Source organism: Acinonyx jubatus, chromosome C1 (assembly GCF_027475565.1).
Source record: "Acinonyx jubatus isolate Ajub_Pintada_27869175 chromosome C1, VMU_Ajub_asm_v1.0, whole genome shotgun sequence".
Taxonomy (NCBI): domain Eukaryota; kingdom Metazoa; phylum Chordata; class Mammalia; order Carnivora; family Felidae; genus Acinonyx; species Acinonyx jubatus.
The window spans coordinates 184299433-184314108 of NC_069381.1; the positions used below are offsets into that span (position 1 = coordinate 184299433).

The following is a 14676-nucleotide window of genomic DNA, read 5'->3' on the forward strand; positions in this document are numbered from 1 at the left end:
GTAAAATGACCTGAACTAACAACTGGTCAATCAGCTGCTTATTGGACAGTTTTCAACTAAAAGACAAGAGAAAAAAAGTGGTATATGACAGCCTCTGACCTAAGGGAGTTTAAAGATCTAAAGAAATCTAAGATCTATCAGGGAGAGCTCTAATGAGCTCCATGATCTAGATTAAATCTAAGATTTCATGATCTAAGATAGCTAAGAAAAGAAGATAACACCACCAGATAATAAATATCTAATGAGTATTAGAACAGAACTGTTCTACATATGAGTCAGTGGGAGGAAAGGTCTTTTTGGCTGAAGTGTTCTGGTTTCACACAGGAGTAAGATTTAAGTAGGTTCCTCAAAGATGAAAGGATTTGAACAGTGAGAAGGGGAGTGTCCAGTAGGTAAAAGACAAAGAAAAAAAAAAAAAAAGAAGAAGCCCCAAAGCAAACAGAAGACGGAGCCAGTTGGGCAGCAGTGTATAGACCAATTTAAGTAAGACTGATTATGGGGACAGTACTTGGAACCTTAAATTTGGCAAGTTCAGATTAAGAAGTCTGAACTTGATCCTATAAGGAACAAGTTTCTAAATGAAAGTGACGACTGAGGGGTGCTTGGTTGGCTCAGTCGGTACAGCATGCAACTCTTGATCTCAGAGTTGTGATTTCGAGCCCCATGCTGGGTGTAGAGATTACCGAAAAATAAAATCTTAAAAAAAAAAATGACATTTCAGAAATAAATCTGGAATCAGAATACAGAATAAATTTCAAGGATAGAAAAATTTGAGATAAAAATCATTTTAAATGTTATCAAATTATGCCTGGATTATTGTAATAAAGGCATAAATGAGGTGAATGGGAACAGTAAGAGGGATTTGTGAGACACTGAAGACAGGATTTAACTTATGAGTTGGGACTAGATGAGCTTTATCCTCTCCTAAAAAATAATTACATCTAGCATATACCTCAATCATTTGACTTCAAACCTCACAATTTTCATTGCCCTTCATTCCCTAAGAGCTCTCCTTCCCAGGCAGTTGGTGTCCCCCCAATCCCCAAACTGGATTCTCCACCAACATAATATAGCCCAGACAAAACAAAGGATTCTCTTTACCAGCTCCCTAGACACACCAAGAAACCCTCAATCCTGTAACTTTGTTCATGCAATTTCTTCTACCTTTAATATCTCTTCTCCTTGTACATATTCAAAGTCTAGCCATTCTTCATACCCCAGTTCAAATGCCACTTTTTCCCAGTGCCAGTTTTCCCAGAAGCCTCAACTTGAAATAAGATTACTTCTGAATACTCTCCACTTTTCTCTAAAACATTTTAACCATATAATTATTCCTTATCTCCTCTGATAAACTATATACTTCCTATAGCACACATAACGCAATTTATTTTTTTTATTACTCCCTCCTTTCATAGGTACTTGAAGATCTTGATAAATAACATATGGTAACATGTAGTATAATGGCTAGGAGCACAGACTGTGAGGACAGGCTGAGTTTGATTCTAACATTTGCTATGTGATGATGGGTAAGTTACTCTTTTGTGCTTCAATATCTTTACGTATAAAACGGAGATAATAATGGTAGATATTTTATAAGGTCATCAGAGGAGTTGGCTTAAAACAGTGTAAGCCCCATAAAGCTGTCTATTAAATGCAGTGGGCAAATACTGAACATTCTGTGGTATAAAGTTTTATTTATTTACGGAAAGCAAAATGTCAAAAGTAAAGCTGGTCTCTAGATACAAATTCTTCCTAAATCCTCCCATGTTTGCCCTAAGGGTTAGCTGTGGCCTTTAAAATCTTCCTTAACAATAGTTCTGCCTTAGTTTGACACTTCAATACTGCAAGAAAATATTTAGTTCAGCTTCCACCTAATTGATCTCCTTGCTTCCAGTCTTATCCTCTTTAATCCATCCTCCACAAAGTTCAGAGTAGTCTTTCTAAAATGCAGATCTAATGTTTTTCCTCTGCTACAAACCCTCTCCATTCCATCCTCCTTAGGATAAAGTTCAGCTCCTTAGCATTTCATACAAAATCGTCTTAATATGGCCCCAGCCTAATCTCCAGCTTCATCTCTCAACACTTCTTACCATGAAATCTAATCACCTGGCACACCTCAAAGGCTTTTTGTATGTCATTCCTTTTGCTAGAACATCCCTGCAGTAGTTTGCTAGGACTGCCATAACAAAATACCATAGACCGGGTAGCTTAAATGAGAGAAATTTATTTCCTCACAGTTCTGGAGGCTAGAAGTCGAATATCAAAGTATTGGCAGGCTTGCTTTCTCCTGACACTTGCAGATCCCTGCCTTGTGAATGTGTTCTCATATAATTTTTTTTCCTCTGTGCACACATCCTTGGTGTCTCTTTTTGTTTCCAAAGTTCTTATAGACACCAGTCAGAATGAAATACGACCCACCCCACCCTAAAGGCTCCATTTAACTCAATCACCTCCTTAAAGGCCCTATCTCCAAATACAGTCACATTCTGAGGTTTTGGAGGTTAAGACTTTAACATATAAATTTTGTGGGGCACCATTCAGCCCACAACAACCCCTTCTCCTTTTCTGTGTCCAGGCTTATTCCCATTTGTTTTTCCAAGACTGGCCCAAGCCTTCCCACCCCAGGTAGATTTCACTCCCTTTCTCTCTGTTCCTATAGGACCTCTGCATGTTGCCTTCTGTATACTGCTATCCTATTAATACACTATCACAATTTTGTCTTTCCCTCTTCAGACTGTGTTTATTAAGAGCAGGGGCTAAATCCCTAGCACAGTGTCTGGCCCATTGAAGATATTTAATAAAGATTAGATTATTGAGGGAAAGTAGAAGAAAGAATAAGGACTTCGAAGAAAGGCAAGAGTGGGTTCAAATCTCAACTGAACCATTTATTCTTATATCTTTGGGCAAGTCACTAAATGCTGAACTTACATTCTATCTAAGGTAGTTGTACAGATAAATGATCTAATTATAATAAAAACACCCAGTTGTGGGGTTGGTTCACAGAAGGTGCTCAGTAAATGTTAAAGATTTCTGAGCATGCCTGGTTTGATATCCAGTTCTATCACTTAGTAGATGAATGACCTTGGGTATGTTAACTTATCCTCTGCTTCAATTGCCTATCTACAAGAACACCGCATAATGCTATTGTGAGGATAATAGAGGTAAAATGTTGACCGATATCTAACACACAGTATTATAAAAATGTTTCCTATTATTACATGAGCACTGCAGATCTGAAAAAACATGACTGGAAACCATGAATAATTTAGTCCCTTCATTCACTAAGTCATTTTAAATGTATTATTTTAATGCCTCAGATTTCTTAACTCAAGAGGATGGTAACTAAAGAGGGTAGAAAACTGGTACAGATGATATAAAGAGCTCAAAATAATCAAAAAAATACATATTACTATCTGTTTCATTTCTTATATTGGTGTTTAACATTTTTGGTATTGATGTGAAATTTTTAGGAAACTAGTTTTTCTATTCTTTGTGGCTACTGATGTTAACGATGATTTTCAGTACAAAATAACGCTCTGGCTCATATTTTCAAATGTAGAATCACTAAACCTTTGAACTGGAAAGAACCTCTGAGATGAAAATCCAGTCCTATCATGCCTTACACAAGTAAACTGCGCTGGATTTGGAATGGGCTTTTAGGGTCTTAGTGAACAGCTCTTCGGGGGACAGGAATGGTAAACAGAGAGAACACTTTGTTCAAAACTAGTAAAGCAGGGGTTCAGAACCTATTCTAGATATTCCAGGTATGTAAGGAACCAGTATTAGGAAATAATGCTGGAAAATAGTTTTTAATCATCCAACCTTTAAGGCGAGTAATTTCTGAAATAGGTACAACTTACCTGACCTGTAACTTTGAAGCAAGGCAGATTCAGGTTTGAATCTTCACTTGTTACATAAGCAAAATCTTTGAGCCTCAGAGTAGCACAATAAGGTTATTATAGATTAAGTGAGTGAATGTATGTAGAACTTATGACTGGTGTGCCTGGCTGATTGACAGGACAGCTGCCTCAAATACAGGTTTTAACTGCAAGGGTCCACTTATATACAGATTTTTTTTTTTAATACAGCACAGTAAACATATTTTCTTTTCCTTGTGATTTTTAAAAACATTTTCTTTTTGCTTTTTAATGTTTATATTTGAGAGAGAGAGAGAGAGAGAGAGAGAGAGAGAGGGAGTGCAAGCGCGCAGGCGGAGGAGGGGCAGAGAGAGGGAGACACGGAATCTGAAGCAGGCTCCAGGCTCTGAGCTGTCAGCACAGAACCCAACTTGGGGTCTAACCCATTAACCATGAGAGCATGACTTGAGCCGGATGCTCAACCAACTGGGCAACCCAGGCGCCCCAACGTTTTCTTTTTTCTAGCTTACTTTATTGTAAGAATACAGCATGTAATACATATAACACAAAACATGCTAATCAACTGTTTATGTTATGTTCTGGTCAACAGGCTGTTAGTAATTAGGTTTTCGGGGAGTCAAAAGTTATACCTGGATTTCTGACTGTGCAGGGGATAGGCACTCCTATCCTCCATGTTGTTCAAGGGTCAACTATACTCAAATGTTTGTTCTTTTTTATGGCTCCTTCAACAATGAATAAAAATCTGTAAAAAAAAAAAAAAACAACACTGTCTTTCATACATGTGATTGCTGAATGCCTGAGACTTGTTGAACATTAATTTTAAGAATAGAAAGCTGGAAAAACTGCTGAGATGATAAAGTGTCTTTATCCCTGCCCTTTCTCACCACCAAATGTCCTTCACAATTTGTTCTGTTTGTTCTGAGGTGTCACGTCAAGGCTATTAACAGGCTATTTGGAGATCACTGTAACTCAGACTTCCAATTCTATGGCAAAGATTTGAAGGTCAGGACAATTTTTGCTGAAATACCTATTTTTTAAAAAAAACTGGAAGAGTCCATATCATTTTATTCCTATGATCCATTCTAGCTTGGTGAATTTCCAGTGAAAAGTTACTGCTTCCCCCCCCCCCCCCACCCCGGCGTAGAAACTGCAGGTTTTAATAAAAGGTTCGTGGGCAACTGAGATCACTATTATTATTATGACCCAGAACTCTTTTAACTGTTTAGATTATGCTGGTACTAAAAACGACATCTGCCAATATCTATTATCTATGCTTGAAACTAAAGTTAACCATTTCTTTTCAAAGATATGTGGTATCTGGCTCAAAATCAATCTCAAGAAAAGCCCAAATCAACACAGAAAAGAGCTCTTTGCAATATCCTCTCCTTTCGCTCACATCACAGATGGTGACCGAGGCTTAAGGTTTGACGTCCAGGCACTAAAGCCGCTCATCACTCAGGGATGGGGCTCCAGCTGGATGCTCTCTGACAGAGAATGATAGATGCTGCCAATCCTCAAGAGGTGCAGCTGGGGTGAACCCAGAGACCAGAGCCCAGCACCCATCACTTCGTACCCACACTTAGGAAACAAACCACTTCCCACCGCGGGGCGGGGACCCGGTGAAGACCCAGGCCTCCGATATCCAGCCTCCTGTTCTGTCCGCGCGTGACCTCAGAGGACCGAGAGGAGCTCGGGGCTGGGAGGCTCCTGCGTTTTCAGGGGAAGTTGGCAAGGGCAAGTTCGAGTCATGCGCGGGAATGTTACTCACAGGAATGCCCCGACGTCCTCCGTCCTCCGTCCTCCGCCCGCGCTCCCTCAGGGAAAGGATCTAAACCGGTAGCAGCCTGAGAGCTGCAGCCGAAGCGGCCGCCGCTGCCAGTAACCGCCCGGGCGTGGCAGAGACAGGCGAGCGACTTCACAACATCATCACTCGGCGACTTCGGTTTTGCAGCGACGCCCGGGTCCCTAACTGCCCCACACAATTGGGGAAGAGCGAAGGAGACCCATTCTCCCAGCAGCCTCCACGGCCCCAGCGCACGACCTGTCGGGAATTGTGGTTTCGTGTCCGCCCGCCCCTGCACCCTTCCAAGTTGTTGCGCTTCGGCCCCGCCCTCAAGCTACAAGACCCCGCCCCCTGGCTGCCCAGCCCTGGGGCGGGAGGCGGGGCCGCGACCCTGGGGCGAGTCCAGTCCGGGCGGACTGCCGGGGACTGGGGCAGAGTTCCAGGCCCGCAGCCCCAGTCCGGGTCGCGCCGCCTTGCTGCGCCCCGCCGCCCGCGCTGGGAGCGGGTCTTGTGCGCTCGCCGTGCCCCTCGGCCAGCTGGGCTCCCGGGGCCAGCAGGCCTCGCACCGCTGGCCGCCTGAGGAGAATCGCTGGTTGTGGTCGCCGCCAGGGTAATAAGGGGAGGCTGGGCCGGGGAGGGGAGGGTGTAAGGCCCGGTCGGGGACGTGAGGGAGCGCGGCTTGGTCCGCGCACGCCTTGGGAAGCCGGAGGCTAGAACTCGCCGCCCCGCTTCGAATCGAAGCCCGGGCAGCCGGCGGAGCCGTGGCTGGATCCGGCTTGCACGAGCGGCCCGTGAGCCCCCGGCCGCCCGCGGGCGGAGGCACCTGCGTGTGGGGTAGGCGGTGCTTGCCGGATTTGGCCGCGCCAGGTGCGCACTGCGCGAGCTGCGCGAAGTGCAGTCTTCCAACCTCCGCCCCCGCCCCCGCCTCTCACCTTTGGCCGCGCTCAGGAGCCTGGAGGAGTTTCCAAACTGTAGACAGCCTTTGGCCCGGGTTTGTGCACCACCTTCTACGAGTTCTCTGTCAAGATCCCCCAAAGCAGGACTCGGAAGGAACCTCTTGGAAAATTAAATGCTCAAGCTTCGTTTGGGTCTCAGAATTTAAATCCAACGTTGTATTTTTCCCTCGTCGGTTGTGTCAAATACCTTTTTCCTCAAAACTTGGTCAGGATTTGTGACACAGCGTCTCCCTGGTACAGAGTCTGTCTGGCGCACAGTAGGCGCTCAGTAAATATTTTTTGAAAGCATGAGTCACGATACTAAGTTTGGAAAATTTTACAGAGTTGTGTGTGCGTCGCTATAATTTTTAAGATTTTATGGGTTCTCAAGATCCCTCTGAAAATTACAGTAATTTTAAGGCTCAGAGTTAAATCTGGTGTTTTTTTTTTTTTTTGCATCCCCTGTAACAATGGCCTCTGTTGGATGCCTAAATTAACTCAAAATCCAAGTTCTGTAAATAAATGTGACCTATGATTCTAACAAATTGTTAACCTTTGATATGAAAGCCTTCAAGTGATTTTATAATGGAGCAGGTTTAAATTACTTATAAAACGTTCCCCTGATTAGCTTGTTAGATACAAATGCAAGGGACCACATTGATGTACTTGTAATACATTTGGAAATACAGGTCTCAAGTATTTCTTTAAGAAGGATTTATATTCATATCTAGTGAAAGAGCATGCAGGGGAAAATTATGACAGCAAATCTATTCCCCACTCCCCTTTACTAGGTGCAGCTGCTGCCTTGACCTCAAAATGTCTTGTAAAATTATCTCTTAATCGTCTGCATATCTAAAGCAGAAGCCAGTGAGATTAAACCACCCCAAAGGGCAACTCCTTTAGTACTAACTGTTCTCTTAGATTGTGTCAGTTTCTTCTGTGTTTTTCTGAAATATAGATAATGTAATGGATTTAAAATTTTTTTTATTATTTAGAACTTACTGACATGAAGTGGAAAAAGCAAGAAACAAAATCCTGATAACCAGAAAATTCAGTTAATCACGACATCCTTAATCTTCCTGCTAGTGGGAATGTAAACTGCAAGTGGTCAGGACCTTGTCTGCCCTTGTCCCCAGTGCCTGACCCATGGCAGCCATTCATTAAACACTTGTGGAATGAATACTTGTCTGTTTCAGAGTAACAGTGTAATGACTTTCTACATATGTATGGTTTCTTCATTTATTTGGATGTTTCCTTAAAGTTGATTACTAGAAGTGAGAATTTTATTGGATCAAAAGGTATGAGTATTATCATGGTTATTGAAACATTGCCAACTTGCTTTGCAAATAAGCCTTTTTGAACCACCACCAGTAATATTTGATTGTACTTTTTGGAGCATCCATTCAAGCTCTTATATTGGTAGTGTTTGGTGGTTAGGAGCCCTTTCAGTCATTTGATCTCCATCACCCTGGAAATTGGGCAGGGTAGATACTGCTTTCCCCCTTTTGTAATACAGCAAATGCCACTGCCTTAAATTGATGATAATGAATGGCAGGTGACAAAATAATCCTACCCTTTCAGGTTTTTCTTCCTCCTGTTCTCTGCTTTTGGTTTGTAGTGAATATCCTGAATAAATTCATATCTTTCCTTAGCAATTAAATTGGATACTGCTCCACTATATCTATTGTTTATAAAATCTTATTTTTCATTTTAATTTTGCTCAGATAGTTGCAGATACCCTGAGTAAACTTGGGGACTTTATTAAAATGAAATAACGAACCATGATTTAGAAAAAAGAGGTGATATTAGTTAGGTGTAAAGAACACCTAGCACTAGGAAGTTTAGAACATTGCCACCCTTTCTATTCGGAAAAATCTGGAAAGTTTTGGTGGTTTCTTTAAAGCTCCTTGAATCCAAAGAAGTTACTATTTTAAACTTCTGAATCTGTTGTAGAGTCTTCATAAACTATTGAGATTAATACTCTACTAAAGAAAGTGGACAGGAATTATTTGTGTAATAATCTGCATATCATATTTGTCAAATTCCAGGAAAAATAGAATTGAAAACTAAGAATCATAAGGTAAAAAATATTCAACCTAAAGAAAATATTATTTTTACCTGAAAATTGAAATTTCTTTTTTAAAGACATGGCAACGAAAAAATGTTACTGATTCGTAGTGTATTACTAATCCACATCCTTTCCCAAATTTGCTTGTCATAGACCCCAAATGATTTAATAGGTAATTAATACAATCAGGAAGCTTTGGAACTGTCAACATTTACTTTTAAGTGGAACCATTGGAAATTCTTGGGGTGTATTTGTAAGTGGCACCATTTATGTCAAATGTGGGTCCAACATTGACTTTCCATATTGCTTTCACATTTGCTTCGGGTTCTTAAAAAAGTAGTACAGAAAATATAGGTGAGGAGAGATACAGGTATATTGGTCAATGGAAATATTCAGAATTTCCCTTCAACTTCACTCTGCCTTTCTGTTGTGATGTCAGATCCCAAATACTGTAGTGTTCTGTAAACAGAAATGCTCTTTAAAGACACTTTTCAGGAATGTCTGTAGTCCTTGTGTCAAAGAATAGCTGCCTTTCATGTGGGATTATAACAACTAGTTCTTAAGGATCTTTCATGTACATCTAAATTATTTTGCTTTTGTTTTTATAATAGGATATCTCTTCACCTTGAAGATAAAGCAAAAATCTTTTTCTGAAATAGATGGATTTTTGTCACTTCCTGTGAACTAAAACGATTCAATGTCTCTTTTGGTAAGTTTGTATTAACGTAGCTCTAATTTTGTGCTATCAGAGTAGTTAGATGCACAGCCATAACAGAAGGCATGTTCTAATGGGATATTGGATATTATTATGCCCTGAGATGTTATTTTGACCAGAATGGCTTCTGGTCTTAAGAAATGAGTTAAATTCCCATTTAGTTTTTTTTGCTAATACTTTGCTTATATATTCATTATTCTTTTCCTTTGTCTCATATCCATTTTTCTCATGTACTTTTTTACTGTACTTTGCTTATACTTTACTAATACTTTGCTTATATACTTTGCTAATATATTATTCTTTTCCTTTGTCTCATACCCACTTTTTTCATGTACTTTTTTACTGTACTTAGATATGCCTCTCCCATCCACTTAGTTATGCCTTATCCTTTAAATATTTTAAAAATCCCTTTTATAAATTTCCATTAGACCAAAGGCAAGCAAAATAGTAATTAAAATAAGCCTCTTAACAAGACAAAACCATTGGGATCAATGTATGTGATGTATATAGATTCCAACTTGTTTTTGTTTATAGTAGATCCATGGTATCTAGATTGAAAACCAAGAATCATAAGGTAAAAAATATTCAACCTACAGAAAATATTATTTGGATTATTTGGATTAGTTTTAGGTCTTTCATCACATCTTATATAGAACATAATACAGTATTTGATTATATTAAAGCAGTGATCTTTTTAAAAAGTGATGGATGCATTTGTATGATTACTTGTAGTATATAAATACTTTCATATATTATATCTCTTTCACTCTTCAAAATTGTGAGTGATTGGCAGGGCAGGTGGTATAATCCTCATTTTGAGTCTGGCCCAAGATTGTATAGAATTAGAGCCAAGGCTCAAACTCATATCTGCTAATCCACTCCATCATTTGCCAAGTCTGAGAGGCAGAACTATGAGGAAATACAGAATGCATTTGTTGAATTTATTGTATGATTTTTTTGTTATATGGAAAATACGGAATGCATTTACTTTATTTTTAAAGTTAAGCTTTTCTACTTAACAGGGAACTTTATCTAGGAAGTACATGGGGTTAGATACCTAACCTCATTTTTTAACGCAGGGATTGGCAAAGTTTTTCTGTGAAGGGCCAGATAGTATTTGTATGCTATAAGGTCTCTGTTACAAATTACTTTTCTGTTATAGTGTGAAAGCAGTCATAGGCAATATGTAGATGAATAAAAATGAATGAGTCAGTGTTTCAGTAAAACCTTACTCACTAAAATAGGTGGTGAGTCAGATTGACTTGTAGACCATAATTTGCAGACCCCTGCTCTAAAGGATTACGTAAGGTTAACAGTTTTATATTGATTTGTAAATTGGATGAGATGTGAAAGGGTATTTGATAGATGAAGATCCTGAGATTTAGAGGGCTGTGTCCCAGGGCTTCTAAATTTTGGAATAGGAATATCTTAGTTATTCCATTATTCCATAATTATGGGTTTTGTGAAAACTAATATAATTTAATAATGGGTGGTTTAAATTTGTTCAATTGGTTAATAATTTTACACTTATTCTTCCTGTAATGATGAAATATTTAGAATCCTTTGAATCAAAATATTCACGTTATTTTCCTAAATGAGATATTTGTGCGGCTGAGATAAAGTTGATGTTTTTACTTATGAAGGATTCCTCCCCATTCAATTTTTACCCTCTGTTTGAGAGCTAAGAAACAGTGTTTTCAAAGGAGCAGCATAATTAAAATATTTTCCTTTAGTTTCTCTTTTAGGTATAACTGCTTTTCACTACTATTATGGTAGTGGGTTAAAAATACATTAAATTTTACATTAAAAATATTTTGGGGCAGCTTCTGGATGCTTTTCAATCATTTTTCCTGCCTAAAAGACCTTAATATGTAGAGTTTTCATGAGCTATTATATTCACTAGCATTCATTTGAGTCAATGTGGATATAAAAAATGTTTTGAAGGATAAGCTATGAGTGGTTTATGATTTTTATAACCTGGACAGCTAATGAACATGCTAGTATTTTTTAGGAGAGGTCAGCAAAAACATTTTGCCTTGTAATGTTGGCTGGTTTTAGCTATTTTCACATTTATAGTGATCATTTTCTTGTGCTGTGAAAATTCTATATAAAGAAAATTAAATGGAGGTCTACCATATTATTTTATAAAATGTTTTCTATATATAAACCAAAAAGACAGATCATGACTCTTATTTTGAAAATAAATTAGGGTCAATATAAGTTTAAAAAAAATATGCCCAATATGTCCTAAATTAGCTTCCATCAAAAAAAAAAAAAAGTGATGGAGGTTTTTTAGAGAGACTTTTTTATGTTTGAATATATTTTGATAACTGTGTTAGATATGCTCCAAAGACTACCTCCAGGTCTGGTGATTTGCTAGAAGGAGTTGGAAAACCTGGTCATGTAGTCATACTTATAATTAAGATTTATCACAGCTAAAGGATACCAAGCAAAGTCAGCAAAGGAAAAAGGTACAAGGAGTAAAGTTCAAAGGAAACCAGGCTCAGGCTTCTAGGAATCCTCTCCCAGTGGAGTCACGTAGGATGTGCTTATTAATTCTCCCAGAGTAATGTCAACATGTGTGAAGTGTTGCCTACCAAGTAAGCTCATTAGAGACTTATTCTCAGGCTTTTTATTGGGTGTTGGTCATGTAGGTACCTTCTGCTAGCAGGTTAACAAAATTCCAGACTTCCAGGAAAAAAAAGCAGATATTCAGCATAAACCATATTGTTTATATGGTTTAAGCACATGATCCGTTCTTATCAAGGAATGGCAGGAACCCTCCTTGTTCCCAGATACTAGCCAAGGATCAACTTTGCAAACAAGCCTTTTCTAAAGATAGCAGTTTTAGGTCTGCTATGTTAACTCTTTTCTTCACAATGGTGTTAATGATTATTGTGAACAATTCAGAGTAAATGTTATAAAATATATGTAAATACCAAATACATTATGTATATGGCCTAACTGGTAATAACTATCTTCAAAAACTTTTATTGTCCATTGTATTCACTCTAGACCATCCAATAGAAAATTTTTAAAGGAAATGTTTCTATAGTTAAAATTGACATTGTTAGCTCCTGTTCTCCAGGGGCAAATTTTACCTAAGACTGGAGATTTAGATCAAATTATTGTGATAAAATTGATAAGGTATACAAACTTCAGGAATTTGTCTTAAAATAATCAGTAAACTGAGAAAACTGAGAAAATGACTAGTTTGATTAGTGAGAAATTCTGGTGTATTTTAAAGGAAGTTTGATTATTTTTAAGTGACTACAAAAAAAAAGTAACTACAAAGTGTTAGGTAGACATGGGAGAGCTTATCTTGAAGACTCATTTGGTATTAGTACTTTACTGTTCATGTACAAATAAATGTTAATGAGATGCTAGAAAATAATTTATTGTAAAGTCTCTTTCATATAATTTGTTTATATTTTTCTTTTGACATATCTTTTCTTCCTAAATAAAATAAGGCCAGCTTTATGCCACCGACTGATGATAAATCATATAGAGGTGTTACATTTCTTTATTGGCAAGATGTGATGGTAGGACCATGGGTTAAAATGCAAGAAAAGGTAAATTGTGATAATGGAACTAGAACTAAGTCTCCTACTTTTTTTTTTTTTTTTAGAAGGAGAGAGAGCTTGCATGCATGCACAAGCTGGGGAGGAGCAGAGAGAGAGAGAGAATCATAAGCAGGATTCATGTTCAGCATGGAGCCTGACACAAGGCTCCATCCCATGACCCTGGGATCATGACCTGAACCAAAATCCAGAGTCCAACGGACTCAACCGACTAAGCCACCCAGGCTCTAAGTCTTCTACTTTTAATTTTATTTCAGTTGAAGTAAGATGTTTATCACCTTAAGAAACAAAATTGGTTTCAAATACATTAATTGTATAGTTTAGTGTGGATAAACATGGTACTTACATTTAAGAAAGAATCTGAGGATTAAAATAAAATTGATTATAATGAGTATAGCAGTATAACCTTTAGCTAAATGTTCAAAACTGCAAAGATGATGAAAGGGTTAAAAATTAATAGCAGCAGTAAAAATGAATTGATATTATGACCTCCAGAGGTAGCACCAAGTAAAATTATAACTTGTCTTCTGCATACCCAGCTGCTTTCCCATCTCTCCCATACTGAGGACCTCCATGGTATGGATCTTGACTTCAATTCCAGGTTCTTGCATGCTGCCCTTTGTCTCTGCTCCTCGCCCTAGTCATCAGACCTTTATATTCACATGTCACCCCTATTGATCTTATGACTTATTTTTCACTATTTTCATTATTTTCATTATTAAAATAATGCATTTCTAAATTTCCAGGATTGTTTCTGCACTTCACGAACACAAGTTGAATCACTCAGACCTGAAAAACAGTCTGAGACCAGTATCCATCAACACTTGGTAAGAAAATAGTTAAGTACAATTAATATTCCTCCTTTGCTTTCTGTAATATATTACAGAATGTAATTCCTATTTTCCAATTCTCTTTTTCTTCATGGTATCTTTTACTGTTTCTTCTTCCTCTACTTCTGTTATTCTCCAGAAGTCTGCAGTTGGCCTCTTCCCTAAATAGGCTCCCCCTAAGCAGTCTCACCTATTCATAGGCTTCAGTTGCTACCTCAGATTTTTCTTTAGGTCACCAAGGGACTCTGGCATCAAGCAGGACTGGTGATTCTCAAATTTTTACCTACAACCCCACACTCTTTCCTGGCCACTAGATGTGTCTATAGAATGCCTCCAATTAGACTTTTCATAGGCATTCTCTATGCAGTTTGAGTAAACCCTTAGAATATCAAACTTCTCTGATCCATTGGATTTCTTTCTTTGGCTAATGAAAACCTTTCTACTAAGTCGCCCTAACTAGAAACTGAGGTTATCCTGACACTTACCTCTTCCTCACATCTAGTTATACAGTCTCTTCTGTCTGTCTCTGAGATGCCCTTGAGTCCATCTCCTCCTTCACCTCATCACTGCTACTACTTGAATCTCATCGTCTCTTACCTGGACAGTTGCAGGTAGATGCATTGCCCCTAGTTTTCTAGATAAACCTCCTCTCACACTCAGATCAGTATTCAACACTGTGACCAGTTAAGGGGCCTGCTTGTATGTGTCACTTTACAACTTTAAAACTTTCATTGGTTTCCTGAAACCTATGGGATAAAGCCTAAACTTTTTAGCATGGTTTAAGGACTCTTAATGTTGTGGAATATATCTAATTTTTGAGCTTCATTTCTTGCTACTGAATCTTAGTGCATACTCTTTTTTTTCTGATTGAAATACTTTCCTTTTT

General features: G+C 38.4%; 2 protein-coding genes across 5 annotated transcripts in view; one reads left to right on the top strand and one right to left on the bottom strand.

The window, feature by feature from the left end:
• TRAK2 (trafficking kinesin protein 2) overlaps positions 1-5845 on the bottom strand; it is a 65373-nt gene extending 59528 nt beyond the window's left edge. For 2 of the 3 annotated variants that reach the window (XM_027053462.2, XM_053215560.1), the window contains exons 1-2: positions 5647-5788; positions 4508-4620 (exon numbers count right to left, since the gene is read on the bottom strand). The gene's annotated coding sequence lies outside the window, so the exon portion shown is untranslated. Of the gene's footprint in view, positions 1-4507; positions 4621-5646 lie in introns of all 3 variants that reach the window. The other variant, XM_027053464.2, reaches the window with a different exon arrangement.
• Positions 5846-6024: 179 nt separating this feature from the next.
• STRADB (STE20 related adaptor beta) overlaps positions 6025-14676 on the top strand; it is a 32665-nt gene continuing 24013 nt past the window's right edge. Inside the window, exons 1-3 of one of the 2 annotated variants that reach the window (XM_027053507.2) lie at positions 6025-6271; positions 9276-9373; positions 13707-13787. In XM_027053507.2, coding sequence (XP_026909308.1) covers positions 9362-9373; positions 13707-13787 — 93 coding nt within the window. In that variant the 5' untranslated portion in view covers positions 6025-6271; positions 9276-9361. Of the gene's footprint in view, positions 6272-6305; positions 7732-9275; positions 9374-13706; positions 13788-14676 lie in introns of those variants that run through there. The other variant, XM_053215561.1, reaches the window with a different exon arrangement.